The 18,227-nt window shown below is 41.3% G+C and overlaps 1 protein-coding gene across 3 annotated transcripts in view; it reads left to right on the top strand.

Moving 5' to 3' along the window:
* sema4bb (sema domain, immunoglobulin domain (Ig), transmembrane domain (TM) and short cytoplasmic domain, (semaphorin) 4Bb) overlaps positions 1–18,227 on the top strand; it is a 64,551-nt gene that overhangs the window by 22,085 nt on the left and 24,239 nt on the right. For all 3 annotated transcript variants that reach the window (XM_084930076.1, XM_084930083.1, XM_084930080.1), the window contains exons 2-4: positions 104–543; positions 17,128–17,288; positions 18,157–18,219. In XM_084930076.1, the coding sequence (XP_084786202.1) occupies positions 423–543; positions 17,128–17,288; positions 18,157–18,219 (345 nt within the window). In that variant the 5' untranslated portion in view covers positions 104–422. The remainder of the gene's footprint in view (positions 1–103; positions 544–17,127; positions 17,289–18,156; positions 18,220–18,227) is intronic.

The following is an 18,227-nucleotide window of genomic DNA, read 5'->3' as shown; positions in this document are numbered from 1 at the left end:
GGATCTGTTATTCCAGCTTGTTTCATCTTTTTTTTTTCTTTTTTTTTTTTAACTGTTGTTTGAACGCACATAAAGAAAAAACTTCTCTCTCTCCTTTCCACAGATCCAAGATGACTTTAACTAAGTGGAGTCTGGTTGGAGCTTAGCACTGATCCACTGCAGAGCACTATGAGAAGATGAAATCCAGCAGCCTTTAATCCAGAAAGGATTCCCCTTCTCTAGACTAAGAGGCTACAAACTGTATGTAAAGACCACTGGGAATACAAGACTCGAATCAAGGACACGATCCACCCCCCTCTGACTTGCAGGAAGATGGGAGTGAGAAAATAACCCTCTGTGGCATCAATAGGAGTTTAATGTGTTCCACGGAATCTTAAAACAAACCTTGTACATCCGTGTTCATCTTAGACAAGCAGGCAACCATGTGGACATTAACTGGGACTGTCCACTGTCTTCCTGCTGCTGCACTGCTATTGGCTAGCTTTCTCCAGTCAGTGATCGCCACTGAGGAAGATGTCGTACCTCGCATCAGTTTCCCATACAGTAAGTGTAATTTGTTTTCACTGATGACCAGTTGTGGCTTAACATTGTGGCTGTGAGTGAGTTTTGGCATTATTTCTCCAAAATCTGCAGGTCTGTGCATATCACCGTAATGGTTTCCTTTTTTACATCCTTTCATAAAGAAAACTACAACAACCAAATGTAAAGAGAAATTTTTAATATTAAATGCAAATGACCCTGTCTTAAAAGCCTTTTTCTTAGAATGCTTAAAGTGGAAAAATAAAATGCAAATGCCACAACAATAAAGTATAAATATAATATTGCTCGTCTCGGTTTGCAAATCAAGCAAATAAAACATGAACAGAATTAAATAGAGGACTCGTTTCAGCACTGTGAACTCAGAACAGTGCTTCTTTTTTTTCTTTTTTACTTGCTCCTACTTCATTACTGAGGTTTTATTATCCTCATTTTCAGCTCTATTTTTTTTTATGCTTGTACTTCATTAGGGTAGCTATGCATGATTCAGTTCAAATTAACCCTGATTTATCTTATTCTGGGAGCTTGGTACAGCTTCTCAATTTTAGTTTACTTCAGCTTTTTTCTGATTGCACCTCTGAAAGAATAGGTGTGTGTGTGAGCGTGTGTGAGCGTGTGTGTGAGCGTTTATTATTTGTATTTGTTAATATGTTTGTCTGCAACAGTCTTGTAAATAGGATATTGAGTAATTTTATGACAGGGTGTCTTATCCTGTTGAAAGCAGCTATCAGAAGATGAGACACTGTTGCTGCAAAGGGATTGATATGGACAGCAACAATGTTTTAAACAATCATCATTTGGTACTAAGGGGCCCAAAGTGTGCCAGGATAAAGTCCTCCACACTATTACACAACTACCAACAACCTGAACCATTGATACGAGTTGGGACAGATTCATGCTTGTTTTTGTTTTGTTTTGTTTTTTTAATACCAATTTTTGACCCTACCATCCGAATGTTGCAACAGAAATCGAGACTCATCGGATGAGGCGATGTTTTTCCGATGTTGGTGAGCGCATGTGAATTATAGCCTTAGTTTCTTGTTCTTAGCTGACAGAAGTGGCACCCTGTGTTGGGTTCTGCTGCTTCAAGGTTCAATGTATTCAACGATGCTCTACTGCATGTTTTGGTTGTAAAAAGCCATTGCTTGAGTTACTGTGGCCTTCCTGTCAGCTGGAATCGGGCTTTCTTCTTTGACCTATGGCATCAACAAGCCATTTTCACACAGAACTGGCACTCATTGGGAACCAGCCAGTGAGTGCCAGAAATCTGCCCCATTAGTTGTAATTTCAGCAAATGATAAGCCACCACCTAGAAATGAGAAACCTCCTTTCATCTTTCTTCTGAACTTAAGGAGACAAAAATATTGAGTATTAAGTTGAGAATGCACAGCTGTTTCTACTGAAAACATTATGCGCTGAATATGTAACCGACATAACGGTAGTAAATAAAGGGGGCAGGGCCAGTTTTTCACAGTGTAACATAATAAATATCAGTGATGAGCAAAAACAACATACACAGCTGCAACAAGTCTGCAGGGAAAGAGGCTGTGGAGCAGTGTGTGCATAGATACATGTACGAAACCACAAGTGACTACAGGCCCAGCCCAGAAACACATATGCCAACTTAAGGACAACCGCACTACAAACATCTCTGCATAGATACATGAAATTACAAGTTTTGTTCCCTGAGGGGTTTTTTTCATATTAGATGTCACTTCACACAAAATTTACTGTCTCTCTTGTGTTTTGTTTTCTTTTTTTTCCCCTCTTGGGCCTTGACAGAAAGACTGGGGGAAAATATGTATAACACGTGACTCTGCAGAGTGCAGAGCAAGTGAAGTGCAACAATTTGGGGCCCAGTAGCTGCTCTGTAGCACATACAGTCTGGCATCATACCTTCAAAGGCACTTGGTTGCTCTGCGCTTTTTGCTTCTAATTGACCTTTTGCTAATGTGTGACTGAGTGAAACAATTTATGATACAAATATAAACTTAATGTGTCTCCTGGCAAAATCCACTGATTGAATGGGAGACCTTTTTGCACCCGACTTCATCATTGTATGTAATTACTCCGCACACACTGCCACACATCCTATTATAACAACTGTGGATTAAGCTTCCATAATTTAAACACATGCCGCTGTTTTCCTGTATTTGCTCTGCCGACAGCTTTTTGGTAATTGATTGATGCATTATGGAAGCTTGTGACAAATGAGGTAGCTGTTTGGATGTGGCTCACAGGGGAAATTGACTGATTTTTTTTTTTTTTTTTTTTTTTTTTTTTTCCCTCCTCTCAGGAAAGTCTCACTAAACACATTTCAACATCCTGAATTAGAGCTGTTGAAATGTGCAGTTTTACATGGCCAACAAGATGCTCCTTAAAATAAGCTTCTCGCTTCATTCGTTCATCTGTCTGTTCTCATCCAGGCAAATAGTTTACTCAAACATTAACCACAGCATAAGTTCATAAAGGTTTAGAGGTATATTGGCTCCTTTAAGCACACCTGCCTGAATTTGAAGCCCCTCCCCCCCAGAAGGTTTGTTTCCTTTCCTCTTTAGCCACTTTAGTGAGCTGTCATCCTGTGATTCACATGCACCACCTCAAATTAGCATCTCTCACACCCAAGAACAACCTTTCACATCCTTGAGCCATTTAGCTTATTTCTCTAAGAGCTGAATAGACTAAATTGGCCCAAGGCTGGTTCCCAGCAAGTGAGTGTTTTGCAAACCACTGATGTTTCTTTCTTCCCCCCTACTTTGCCTCACTCCACGCGGCATTCATCATCTTAAATTCATGTATTTTGACATGAACGATGAGTGATTGAGGTTGTCAGCTGGAGAGCATAAGTAGTAGTGTGAGAAAACTGCTTTTCAACTGACAATTTCGTGTAGAAAGTCTTATTTAAAAGTCACTGGCACTGATTATAAGCTGTTTAATGAGACAACAGCTTTGCACAAACACTAGCATACTTCATATATAAACTAACTTTTGTTTGACCTCCACCACTGCTGCAAAACATGTAAAGCAGGTCACCTCTTTAAATCGCCGTTTCTGATTGGCATTGTCTGTAAGAAAAGGGGGACCCGGCCTGTTTTCTGGAGAGAGCACCCTTGCCCTCCTCCTTGAAAAGCGTCCCTCTTCCTTTTTGTCCTCCTTCCCTCTCTCCTCGTCCTTCCTTCTCTCCTAATGAGCAAGCTAATCTCTCATGTGTAGTGAGTAGGGGTTTTTGTGGTTGCTGCAAAGGGAGAGCTTGTCTGTTTTTCATTATGGTTCTTGAGCAGAGGCAGAGCAGCACAAAAGATCATGGGACTTGGAGCTGTAAGCAATGGTTAGGCATACAGCATGTATCCCTGTTAGTTATCAGAAGCTTCTCAGACAGTACTTTCTGAAGAGGTGCACTGAAGAGATGGATTCTTTTTGTTCTTTAATTTTCTTTTCTTTTCACTTTAATCAAGGAGACATTCGAGTTCAGACTTGAGTACGTTAACTACAGTGTTTGTCACACACATACTTGGGCGAGCCACCCAACTAAATTCTATTTTGCAATCTTTGTCTTTTTTTTTTTTTTTTCTTTTTTCCCCCACAATCCACTGACACAGTCTCTTCAATACTGGACAAACTCCTCACTTTTATTTTTGGAAAGTTATCACTAACCAGCTAGGCCCACTGTCCAACATACTCTCAAGTTGACCATTATAGATTGTAGATGAGAAAGGTAGTATATCCAAAACCTTCAGCAGATGGAGAACTGCTTCAACTGACAGTAGCCCCTTTTCCATTAGTACCCATTCGGATCGACTCGCCAAGGTTTTCAAGGTTTTCCAATAGGTGATAGTAGCCGGTACAAGGTGCTACAATAGTACCTACTCAACTGGACAGGTACTAAAATGTGATGTCGTAAGACTGCATGCCACCATTTGGCTGGTCAGTGGAGTCACTCAATGAGTCATGAGAGCATCTCGTTCACAAAAATCAAATCTGCCATTTTTAAGACCCGGCAACGAGGGAAATGGTTAGAGGAAAAAAACAGTGCTGTGGTCCCCGAATCTGATGAAAAGCGACAGACCAAGCAGCAGGTATATCATTGCCTCGACGCCCACCTTTGTTGTAGCATTTGTGTTGCATACTAATTGCGTCACGGGACGCTCAGCTGTGTTGCTGTGACAACAACAGCAAACATTAGGTGGGACACGATTGTAATGGAAAACTAGTCGATCCGAGTCGAGTTGTGGCAAGTAGGACAGAGTAGGTACTCATGAAAAAGGGGCTTAAGTTGAGCTCACTAAGACTGCAGCAGAAGGGCTTTTGCCGCTGTGGAGACCGTAAAGTTTCCGTCCACAGGATGAGGAACTTACTGGAGAGTAGTATCCATCCACCTACATCCATTTTCTGCCACTTCTCTGGTTAGACTGCCACCCCTGAAAGCAGAGTTGCCTGGACCTCCCTCTCCCTGGCCACCTCTAGATCTTCCAAGGGACACAAAGGCTTTCCTAGACCACAAAGTAATCCCCCCAGGGTGTCCTGGGCCTCTCGCCAGTAGGACACGCCCAAACCACATCAGCTGGCTTCTTTCAATGTAGAGGGGTAGCAGATCTACTCTGAGCCCCTCCCGAATGACCAAACGCTTCACCCTTTCTCTAATAGACCTTTTCCACTAGTACCTACTCAACTTAAAAGTACGGGGTTTCAGTTGTTTCCCATTACAATTGAGAACTAATGTGCGTGGGCTTGTTGTAGCAAAGCGGCCAAACATGACATCATTTGTATGTGACACAAACTGCACAACAGTGGAAGTTGAGATATGGTATTCTGCTGCTCGGTGCATGGCTTTTTGTTAGACTGAAGGACCACATTGGGTTTTTTTTTATTTAGTCATTTACTTCATTTCCATGTTTCAAAATTGGCAGATTTTTGTGAGGAGCCACCCTCATGAGTCATCAAAATTTGTCACTGTCTGGCCACCAGTGGCATACAGTCCAACGTTTCATTTTTGGATCAGTTCAGATTAAGTGGAAACCGTCTCAGTAGATACAACAAAAAGCACCCGGTACCAGGTCCTACAACCTAATTGAAAAACCTTAAAATCCAAGTTGAGTTAAACTGAGCTGTGAAGGTACTAGGAGAGCTCCCATAAAGCTCCTTTTCCACAACACCCTACAAAGGAAGGTCGTTTCAGCCACTTGCAACCACTGCTCATGGTTATAGATTAAAGTTGTAACGTAGATTGACTGGTAAATCAGCAGCGTTGCTGTCACACTCAGCTCTCTTTACCATAACAGACTGATATAGAATCCACATCACTACCAATCCATGCCAATGTTTGCATTTACTGCTTTACTCTACTCTGTCGTAAAGAAGTCCCCAGGATACTTGAACTGCTACCATTGGAGTAGCAATCTGCCTTGACCCGGAGTGGGCACATCACCTTCTTCTGGCACCAGACTTGGAGATGCTAATTCACATTCCTGTTGTTTCACACTCTGATGCAGTTTGCTCCAATGCATGCAGCTACTGATGAATCCAGAAGAAATCCTCCGCAAAAGGCAGAGGTAATCCTGAGGTCACCAAACTGGTAACCATCTGCTGCTTGGCTGTGCCTAGAAAGTCTGTCCATAAAGGTTATGAACCAAGTCAGTAACAAAAGTATATGGTATCTTAAGATTGTGTGGTTGTGCTTGCTTTTGTGTCCATGTGTGCCCAAACACACCCTGTACCCCTACCGCCACCACAGTCTAATTATTTGGGGAACTAAATTGAATATCATCGTTTTATTGCTGTTAATCATCTTCCTCTTGAATCAATAATTTGACCTTAAAGAAATATGCTTAGAGATGCTTGAAATGATTGCCTCATAGCAGTGTCTGTCTGTTAGGGATAATGCGACAGCAGAGAAAACATTGTAGACACATGCCAATCAACTTCAAACTGGCCAATAGGTGGAGGCTTGACACCTGAAAGATAAATAGAACACAAAAGCAAAGCCACACCTCTTGGCACGTAACACTTACTCACACTGAAGGAAAAATGTGCTTTTACATTTGAGTAGATTTTTGTACAGATTGAACAAGCTCTCTAAATGCCAGATAATCGTATTCTACATTAAACACAGTACTTCAGTGGTGCGTTTTAATGTGATTAGGTGCTGATCGCCTCCCTCCACCCATTTCTTTGTTCCCTTTTTATTACTGCTTTTTAGTTTCTAGTTGGTTTAAGGCACAAGACACAACACAGATGAGTTCAAATCAATTCTTGCTGCTATATTTAAATCTAATGTGTAAGTTTCCTACGATTCCTCAATGTTTTTTTACCTACAACGGGAAGATCTGCTTTTACTGTGATAATGTTAAGAGGGAATCTGGAAGAAAGGTTCTAAAACAAAAGATACATAATCCAGCTCTGAACACAAGTAGCATCTAGAGAGTCTGTCAGTTACTGTTTTCTATCATTAGTGTTTTCATGTGCAGCAGTATAGACTGTGTAAAACAAAGGGCACAGATCAGATCCGCTTTAACACTTTTAGAGGAGCAAATGAAAATGCCCATTTAAGCCAAGCTACAGAGCATGCTGTGTATGCTCTGTGTACACAGTGTCCTTTCTTGTGTACGTTTGGTTTATGTTAGGCGAATATTGTCCGCTTTCTCTCATGCATGCTAATCCACTGACCTTGGCAGTGTGTGGATCGCGGTTCAAAAACAGAGGAGGGGCAGCAAGAAGGGGTGGGGCTGGGGGGCTGGGGGTGGTTGTTCAGAGCAAAGGCTGGTGAGGTTTTAGACATGCTCCGATGGCCACCTAAAACCCAGCAAGGACACGCCCACTGATCCTGAAAGAAAAGCGGTCTGTGGCTTCCAGCAGAGGTGGCACTCACAAGTGCCTGCATACAAAAACCATCACGGCCACAACAATGGAAGATAATTGCAGCACATCAACCCTGTCTCTTTCAGATGTTTTAATGGACTCATCACTCGCACGGTCCAGAGAATGTACAGAAAAGTTTAAACTTTCAAATTTCGATTAGGAACATTTGATTTAAGGGAAATAGCAAGCAGCGCGAAATGATGGTCGTAGCAAATAATTTAGATGGACAGCAAGGAATGTGAGGTTAAAGAGTGTCGTTAGGCAATTTTGGATTGCTGTGTTGGAGTGTACATTTGGTTAGCCTAATCACTATTAAAAAGTTAACAGCAGAAGTTCTGAGTTTTTCCATTGCTATAACACAAAAAGGCTTTTTCTTGTTCGACTGTAACATGAAAAAGCTTTCATTTGATTTCTGTGGCGCTGAATCTGCATTGTAGTGGACTTGTCTGAGAACAAATGGCTTTTGCACACATTTCTGTCGAAAAGGCATTCTTTCAAGAATTTATTTATTTATTTATTTATTTCAAACAAGAATGACAAAACAAACAAAATAAAACCACTGGGGGAAAAAAGACGCCCAACAACAATTTACTGCTCATTGTCCATGCACGACAATTTGCAGTAAAAACAACTCATTCCATAGGGAAAAAATGAACAGACACAGCAAACAGTCCTGAAAATAAAACACAAAGACTAAATAGCTTGAAACAAACGGGATGTCATTTGTCTTTATACATGTTCTGCTTATTAATGAAAGGTTTTACATCTTTTGTAAACACATGAGTTTTTCTTCCAGCTATTTGGCATTTGAGAAATGAAATTAAATAATGCCGTTCATTGTTTTCAAAATGTTTCTTTCAGGATTGCTACCAAGTAGAATGTAGACCCACCTTAAGGTAGGGCTGCACAATTAATTACATTTTAATCTTGATCACAATTTTATCACGATATTGCATGTGATATTGGACCTCACGAATCACCATCTAATGCCAATCATGCACCGCATGGCTTGCAGTGTCTTACGAGTAACACTACGTTAAGACAAGTGTTCACCAAAAATCAAAGGTCTTGCACAGCATAATGCAGAGAGCTCGTCCTCTGAAGCAGATCATCTGTTCGGAAATGCTTTGGATTTAGGGCAAGTGATGTTAACCAAGAACAAATCCTATGCAACAAGTGCTATAGAGTTGTGTCTGCACAGAAAGCAACACAACTGACTTATTAAAACACACCACAAACTGCAGTGTGACGAATGCCTGAAGGCCATGAAATGTTTTGTTTACCAGAAATGACTTCAAATCGCAACTCCTTTAAACCTGCTGCATCACGAGGAGATTTACTTCTCTGCTGGCTCTATTGTTTACACTCGTGTGTCTGTAATGGTCTAACTGTACATAATGGCTACCCCAGAGCAGGTTTGCCCTCCTCTATCAGAGACCGAGACTGTTTGACTTCCTATGGATTCTGCTGACGATGACTTGAAATTTGTGGAACTTCTGACATCTTTCCATTATTTTTTTTGTGTGTGCTTAAAGCCACTTGAATAGCAACACTTTTTTCCTCACTATTGAATTGCACATGTGTTCTGGTTGTTGGTTTTTTTTTTCCCTCTGGAAAAAAGTACTTTGAATAAATTGCATTAAAACCTGGTGTCCATATGGTGATATGATTATATGCCAGAACTGATTCATATAACAGCACCAACATTTCAGAATGCAGTGCACTTTATTAAAAAAAAAAAAAAAAAGGTGTCTACTCTTGCACTTTTCAGGAAACTCTTTGGATTTTACCTTTCAGTTTAGGCTGTACTGAAATGGTTAAAAGCAGCCGTCTCATGTATCTTTCATTAGAAGTCTGAACTTTCCTGACTTGCTTCCAGTATTTAATGCACTCCATATGCATTTTACTCCTGCTATAGTGGATGTGTGTGGAAAACAGACTCACGTGTGTCCTCCAGTGCAGTGTCTCACTGCATATCTTCTGTGTTTTATGTGATAAAGTCACTTTTTTCTTTTTTTTCTCCTTTTCTTTTAATAGTTGGCTTTTTAAAAAAAAAAAAAAAAAAAAAAAAAAAAAAATCAGCCACTTTATCAGTCTTTAGGTTGTGATGCTTTTGAACCATGGCAGGTCAATGTAACCCTTATGCTCAAGTGTGGAGACTAGTGCAGCTGATCCTGAACTCACCAGGCTTCTGATATCAGCAGGGCTATTAGAAACAAACATGACGGTAGAAGAGCAAGAGGAAAAGCATGCAGCCCTTCATCCAAGGTGTGTATGAGTGAAAAGCCATTAGTGTAAACCAGTGTGCTTGACCACTTCTCATCCTTGGTCACTATGTGGTGGATGAGTGGAGAGCATGAGACTCGGTGCGACTCCAGCCTGCTCTTCTCATCAAGAGCCTCTCCAGAGAGACGCATGCACACACGTACGCACTCACCAGGTTGTGTTTATATGCTGTCGTAGCACTTTAAAAGACTTTCAGCACATGCCAGTCCTAAGTGTGTGCACTTTGTAAACTGAGAGCAGTTCCACTGGTGCCCATCGACATGTACTTTGATGGGATTCTAACTCCAGCAGAAACTAATCCATAAGTGTTGCAAGCCAGCTAGATTTGGACATTTGTGCTATGGACTCGCATGACTTTTTGTCCCCCCCCCCCCCCCTATTCAAATCCAATTGGGTGGGACATAGTTATCAAGCAATTCAGTAAGCACTCCCGTCTATAGAAGGGAGTGTAAGTGAATCTCTTTAGCACAAGCAAAAATGACAGTGGTTGGATTGATTACCATTACCTGTGTGTTTTTTTTTTTTTTTTTTTTTTTTTTTTTGTTTGGGGTTTTTTTGTTTTGTTGTTGGTTTTTTTGTGTTTTTTTTTTCAGAAGGGTGAATCATTATTTTTCTTACCCTCTTTATTTTTTTTCTTATTTCACTAAATATTTTAACGGCAATTACTTCGCCACAAATTTTTGTGTAGCTAATTAGCTCCTCCAAATATTATTGCAGTTCCCTAATTTTTCTCATGACTTTTCATCAAGCATCAGTTCAGGATGTTAACTCTTCAGTGCCCTCCTGAAACACCTGGCAAATTGGCCTTCCCGTTAGCCTTTTTTGTGCTTTAGTGCTGGGCGATATGAAACATTTATACCTGCTTCACATCATATGAATCACATCAGCCTGTTACAGCTTTAAAATCTGTAGAATAGAGGTGGGCTTAATTCCCTCAATCACTGATACTACTGCGAGAAAGTCTCAGTATTGAGTTCAGTGAATTCTTAAACTGATTCATCACACATTTTAGTTCTTGGCACATAAATACAGGGGTATGTGCATTTGTGCTACTGTTACATCTTGGCGTCACTTGTCTGCAATAGCAACTCTTAGCACTTGCGGAGATTTCACACCTATTGGAGTCTAAAACTAGTTTTCCCATCTGTTTCTTCAAATTATAGGAGCACTTGTTTTTGTTGAAACATTGCATCGCTATGATAAGCATTACTTTTTCCTGTTGACACAGAGTAGCTAATGGCCCACCACCCACTTGTGCCATACAGGACTTGAACCAAATGTGCCCTTGGAGCTAAAGCAAGCAGGCAAACTGTAAACACTGCAGGAATTTATTGTTAATATCTTAAATGTGGTGGTATTGCCCACCCCCACTAAAGAGGATGGAGGAGGAGTGTTTGAAAAGGCACCACACACGACAAGCACAGGCACGTCTGCTTTGAATTGAGTGAGGAAAATGATGCCAAATATTTGTCTCCTCCTCTCTCCCTCTCTGAGTTTCAAGGTCTGTGTTTGAATAACTGACTCAGATACCTCATCAGGATTTTGTAAGCTTTCAGCTGTGATGGAACACTGCGCCACATCGCCACATTGCTGGTCTGAGTGTTGGGCGGGCGCATGCCAGTTCTGAGTGCATCAGGATGACACCTAAGAGCCTTTAATTACAGGGCAGAGCATGCTGTCTCTGTCAGCTCCTCTGCTTTTAGAGCTATGCTGTGCTTTATGCACTGACCTCATCCTTGTTACATATGTGTTGGACAGATGTTTTCTTCTTCAGCTGGTGAAGGAACCTTTTTCAAGAATTGCATGGCTTGTAGGCTACACACATTTCAAACAAACATTCTGCCGTTGCACGGTTTTCTGTTGCTGCTCCGATGTATTTATGCACCTGTAACCATATGGCATTATTAACACCTTTTTTTTTTTTTTTTTTTTTTTTCCATTTAAAAAAAAAAAAGCATAATCCTCACATGCAAACAAACACTGGACTTGCACACTGTCAGGCTCTGGTTATTATCTGCAAGGCCCAGCTGTCTCTCAGTATGACATGCACACACTCACACACACACACACACACACACATTAAGACATGAGCAGAACAGACAGCATATTCACTCACACATCTACAAGTGCAGCAAAGCCGTTATTACAAACACCACAGTACATGTAAGCCTCATGGCCTGGCTTTGTGGATACTGTAGAGTTCAGTACTGTCAGCTTTATTTCCCATCCAGTAAAGTCAATTTTCCCCCTTTTTTTTTTTTTTTTTCTTGACTTTTCATTTTAAAAGGAATATCTTTTAGACACTACTTGGATAAAGATGCTTTTGCAAACCTGCCACATACACGTGACATTGAAGAAGTGCAGAACTCAAATATCTCCCAGAATTGGCGTCACGTTTCTTTAACGGAAACAGAATCTACTCGGATAGCCCTAGTCATTTTTATTTTCCTGTGGTGTTTCCCAGTTAGTACCCCCTGCTCCTCTAACACACTTTGTCTCCTCATCAGAGGTCCGACTGTGCAGACAAACTGTTTCTGTGCTGACTTGGCAGGTAAACTACAGCAGTAGAGATCACATCAGAGCCGCTCTGCTTTTAGTTGCCAGTAGTCACCGGCGATGAAATAACATCACTTCGCCTAAGCATCGGGAGGAGCAGAGCTGAGATGACCTTGAAGCGACTTCTGTCGGCTTCTGTCAGCTCCAGCACTGCTATCAAACCCTTTGTCAAATCATGTCAAACAGAGCCTTGAAGCTGTGCACTCTTGTGTAGCTTTATTTAGCTGAGGGCAGAGATAGTGTTTGTTTTGCTTTTCTTTTCTTTTTTTTCTTTAAATATATAAATTGGTGCCTTGCATGCAAGATAAGCCAAGCTCTGTCTGAGATTGATATCAGCTTTGTTACCCTCTCCTCCTTTTGGTTTTCTCATCCTAGCTGCAAGCGAGCCCCTTTGTCCCCATTGCCCCCTTGTGCCTTGTGACTTGGCTCATGCTGCTATAGTAAATCTGGGGCATGTTTACACTCAGTGTTCTGGCAGGCGTATACCTACCAAGCAGCCAATCAGTCACCCCACCCTAAAATCTCCCATTAAACCTTTTGAAAAAAATTTATCCTGTGCCATTTTTTCTCCCCCCCCCCCCCCCCCCCAAATGTGATTCCTGCCAAAGTGCTACCATGAATAGTATTTCTCAGTAACACTGCGTCTGCAAGCTGGCGCCCTGAGGATATCTTAGTTACCTTGATGGTGAGTAAGCACCCACTGAACTTGCGCAGCTGTGATGTGAATAAAGGGATTCAGAGGAAAGTAAATCCTAGTGTATTCCTTTTGTTTTTCTCAAGGTCTGGGTTCCTGTTAAAAGAACAGATGAACCTTTTTTAGAACTGTACTTCTGAAAGTTTATTTCTGAAAGTTGCATGAGAAGATTGATTTTTCTCATGTGTGCATTATAAATATGACCTTCAGCCAGCTGCAGCACCACTTGGCTTACCACATAAAGGCTGTAAACAAGGAAATAAAAGGTAATGGGCTGTATACAAAAAACGGACATATGTTGTGACCTCCACCAACTGGTGTGTGCTCTGCTGAAGCCTTGAGTTTATTATGTTACCATGCATTTTTTTTTTTTCTTGAAGCCAGAAGTCACGTTTGAGTGAGAGGTAATCATGAAGTTATGAGCTAACACTGGCTAGCTTAGTTAGAAAAGTGCATCCACAGACTTGTGCATTAGTGCTAAGTAACTTAATTACATTTAACTACACAGTAAACTATGATTTTTGTCTGATGCTTACACTGAAAAAAGCGCAAAGTCACGCGCATTTAAAAAAGGTCACCTCCTAGTTTCTCCTAGCACTAGAAACCCATCAAAGTAACAGACAGCTAACGACTAGCACCACCCATGGTGGTGGGTCAAAGCAGGCCAGCATATTTAAATCCTGGCAGACCAATGGGTTTTTGAAGCCAACTCAGAAGTGCCTAAAATCCAATAGCCAATGAGGAACACGGTCAGACGCACCCCTCCTTGTGACATCCACTTTCTTGCAACCACAATGATGACATTAGAAACATCATCTCAAGGGTTCAAAATTGGACTATAGAAATCAGAGGTGATGTCACAATAGCTATGCATATAATATAGGTATGTTTGGGGGGGCTATGCTCCAGTACTACTTGCCTTTTCAGCTTTTCCTCCAAGCAGACAAGCACTTATTGAAACCAGTAAATACTGCTCACACATTCACATACACACATCGCATTTTAGGCTCGGTTGTGCACACTGGAATTCATATCTATAGGCTTATATACATATTAGAATATATTAAATCCCCTCCATAAACACATTTAATATATGAAAAATAGGAGGATATGCATTTGCATTGGCTGGCTTACAAATCTCTTCCTAAATTCATGACGTACGTAGCCACTCATTGTGTGTGCACAGAATTAGTTTGATTCCCTGACTCTCAAGCAAACAGTTCCGTAATCACAAAGCATCTGTTTGCTGAAATCCTCTGTGATCTGATTTCTTTCTGCCATCTCTAGCTCCAGTGAAATGAAGAAAATCACAGTGAATAAATACATTTAATACGCTTGCAAAATTGAATTCCACATAATTAATAACTGGGAGGTGATTAAGTCTCAGTGGAGACGAGACATTGGGCTCTTGGATGCTGCACTCTCCATAACCATGGAGAATTCAGGCAAATCACCTTATTTGACTTCCATGTTGGAATTCAAAGAACCTGCTAACTAATTCAGCATGTTAACACCAGTAATAAAACAGTTATATTGCTGGTAGGTGTGATGTGATGACCATTGGCAGAGGTTGATGGCCTCACTTGGTGACAGCCAGCTGATTAAACAAGCGGGTGATGAATGGAACTGGAGCCTGGCTGTGAAATGACCTGCAGTTGCTGCTGCTGTCTGTGGATGCCCGGTGTTCTGCTGCAATCATGTCAAAACACACAAGCGATCTACTGCATCGTAGACTTCAGACATTGGTTTTTCTTTCTGAAATCACTGCAGCTTGACACAACTCTGACATTTGTTACTACTTGACCTTCTGCTCTTATCAGAAATCCATCTCAAAGTGCTTTGAAAATAAGCTCTCTTTCCTCCGTCTGCATGTTTCTTCATAGTTCAACATCTCAATCCAGTCTTCCTGTTTACCACAACTCCCACTCAGTACCCCAACCTCCTGCTAAGTTGCCTCATCCTGCTTCCAGAGTAAAAGTTTCATGACTTTGCCCTCCCCCTTGCTCATTATTCCATTGTCTGTCTAAGAGATTGTCACTGTGATTTATGTCAGGGAGTTTTAATATGCGGTGGAAAGGCTGTTTTTGGTTCTAGTGAATGTCCAAAACCCAGGGGAATCCTGACGATCACAATCTATGATATGTCCCCCTGTTGAGAGGAGAGATGGCACTCCTTTGTCTGCAGGGTCTGCTGGGACTGAGTGTACCTCACTTTATGAACATTTAAGGATATTTTAGCACATTTAATTTACCCTGAAATAAAACCAGTTTTTCGTTCTCTTTACAGGAAAAATTCAATTTCTTCCTGTCCAGAAGAACACCTGCATGACTATAGGAAATATGCTTTTATTATTATAATTATTTTGTATCCCCTCCCCATAATTTTAATGATGGGGCCCTGGTCTCCATTGACTCCAGATGTCACAATGTTTTCAACAGAACGAGCACTGTAATGGCAGAAAGAGCCTAAACTTTGATTGTGGACAAGATGTGGCTTGTGCAGCTGGCTTTCACTCCCACAAGGGGAAGACCATCATCTGCCAAAGTGCCTTGAGTGTTAGATGAACCATTTGTTTGTGAGCATATTGAAAAGTTTAAGTCATGGGTTGTAGGGTTGTAAACATTTATTGCAGCTTTATCAGCTCCATTTGCATTATGGGCCAATGCACCACCTGGTAGTGTTGAGGGAAAACTTCTTGCTGGTGTCTTTTTTTTTTTTCTGTCAGAAGTGTCTAAATTTGAATCCAGCTTACTGGTTATACATGTGGAAAAGGCTGTAAATGGTTTAACTGCAGCAAATATTAGTGTTTACGACCTCAGATTCGAGCCAGTAATCTTATTTGGACAAGCAAATGGAGTCCGTGACCTCCAGTGTTTTGGCTTGCAAAGGACACAGAGTGTGTTTTAATATGTTTGGAACGGGAGGCAAGAGATAAACATTTACAAAGATGGTCAAAAGCTGCAAAGAGTGGGATGCGTGTAGGCAGAAAATGCACTGATCTTATATTACATGCACTTGGTCAGCTTTTCTGAGCTGAGAAAACGAATGTCAAATATAACGCAATAACATTCATCTACAAAAAGATGGGCCCCACTTGATTGTGATTTGTCCAAACCCTGAAGGTCTTGAATAAAACGCTTTATTGGGTTTTGTTTTGCTTTTATATTTGGTCTGTTTGAGGTGTATTATACGGTTAGTCCAAGCGAAAAGTGACCAATTGTCAGACCTCCTGCTGCCTATAAAAGCTGTCTCCAAAAATGAATCCAATCCTCTTCACAGTAGAAAGCAGTAAAAAGCTTCTGATGCCACTATTGAGAACACTGAGTCCTCTGTGATCCTAAGGGAAATGCTATAAAAGGAGCAATGTGTACATCAAGTCTGTATTTAATCAGAAGAATCATTTGAAGCTGCAGGAAATCGAGCAACGTGGGGAAAAAGTAGCTCATTTGACTTCTGGCCCACTGCTTAAGAGATCTTTTTGAAGAAGCTGCAGAATCAGGGAGATTTAGATTAGTGTTGAGCAGAGGAAGCTTTTACCCCGCTGCCAGTAATGATTCGAACGAAAAGGGGGTCGGCCAGCACAGAGAAGCGTAGACGTGGCTCAGTGGTGTGTGTCTTCTCATGGAGAAGCTGGTGGCTGCGACTAAAGAAGCGAAGAAGACGGTCGCCTCCAAGAGTGAGGCTCAAGGAAGACGGGTTTGATAAGAGTTCACGTTGTGTGTCATAAAATTAATTTGACTGAATCTCGCAAGCAAGTGTTGGCTGTAGTTTTGGTTTGTGGTTCTTTATGTAACCTTGAGATTCTCAGTTTTTTGGAGTGCTAAAACAGAAGTTCCTGTCAGCTTAAGGAACAGTTGTCTTCTGCTCATCTCAGGTTGGAATTTGAATGTCAGAGGCCTGCAGAAAAGCAGGATACATGTCATGGTGTTCTGCAGGGGTTGACTGACAGTTCTGGGTTAAACAGGTGTCCATGATTAAGTGCTACTGAGTGCATGGACTTAAAAGCCCCCCCCTCCTTAAAATAAAATCAGATCAGTCATCTGTTTTTCTGTGCTTTGAGCATCAGGACATGTTCTGTACTAATCTGTTCCTTTCTGTTCGTGTGTGTGTGTGTGTGTGTGTGTGTGTGTGTGTGTGTGTGTGTGTGTGTGTGTGTGTGTGTGTGTGTGTGTGTGTGTGTGTGTGTCGTCTTTTTCCAGATGCAAAGGAAAGATCAGCTAAGAGGTTCTCGGCAAACGGCGTCTTTAATTACACCTCTCTGCTGCTCAGCCAGGAAGACGACATGCTGTATGTGGGAGCCAGGGAGGCACTGTTCGCCCTCAGCCTCTCAGACATCAGCAAAATCAAGCTGCAGAAGAACGTGAGTGTAACAAAATGCCAAATGCCTCATCCGAGTCCAAATTGCATGTTTAAAACCCGAATTGCTGGTTCACCAGGCTCGCGCATGTGACAAATTTTGCTGGTAGATAGTTCAGGGAGAATATCTAAAGCCCTGAATTACCACTTTATGGACTTGTCATAAATTTGAGCTGTAGGCCGATGGTGTTAAATAAATAAATCCTGGCAATTTTCACCATATTTTTTAATATAGTCAAGAGAGTAGATACAGTTAAATTAAAGTTTTAAAAAAAGTGTGGAAACACCTGCTCAGCCTCTTTACTATTTGGACTCGCTATGAATCGGTGACTTTTCTCAGAGCAGCGACGCTCACAGTTTAGACGACTGCAGCGAGTCATAAAAACTTTGAGCGCAAACATAAACAGTTATGGTGATGTGCAGACGTCACAGTTTGTGCGAGCAGTGGCCAATGCATCAGACACAATCACAGCTTTATGCACACATTTGAGTTTCTGTTTTGTTTTATCTGCCACAGTTATTGTTTGACAGTGGGTGTCATTAAGGGAGTAAGTCTTGTCGTTAGTCCTTAACCAGTCAGCGTACAATAACAGAACTCTTTTATAGACAAAGTCGACCTCTCTCTAAGAGTAGATGAAATGATGTCACTAGTGTTTTCATTTGGATTTCAGCATAAAATCAAACTCTTCTCTAAAATCAGGTAAAAATAATATTTTAGCAACCAATCGAGGACGATCTTAAAACCACTCCGTGCATATCGAAGCCCATTTTAGTACAGTGGAAGTGGATATGCTCTCTATAGATTGGCTCTGAATCTGTGGGTTTCCACTATCTATCACATGACTTATTCAGGGTTTCTTTCTCTGCTTCAGCTGACATGGGGCACTCCTGCTGGAAAAAGAGACGAGTGTAGCTTCAAAGGGAAGAACCTGGAGGTGAGAGA

This window comes from Perissodus microlepis, chromosome 1, assembly GCF_051167445.1.
Source record: "Perissodus microlepis isolate ML-2025 ecotype Zambia chromosome 1, ASM5116744v1, whole genome shotgun sequence".
In the NCBI taxonomy this organism is placed as follows: domain Eukaryota; kingdom Metazoa; phylum Chordata; class Actinopteri; order Cichliformes; family Cichlidae; genus Perissodus; species Perissodus microlepis.
This window is presented reverse-complemented; position numbering and strand designations above follow the sequence as displayed.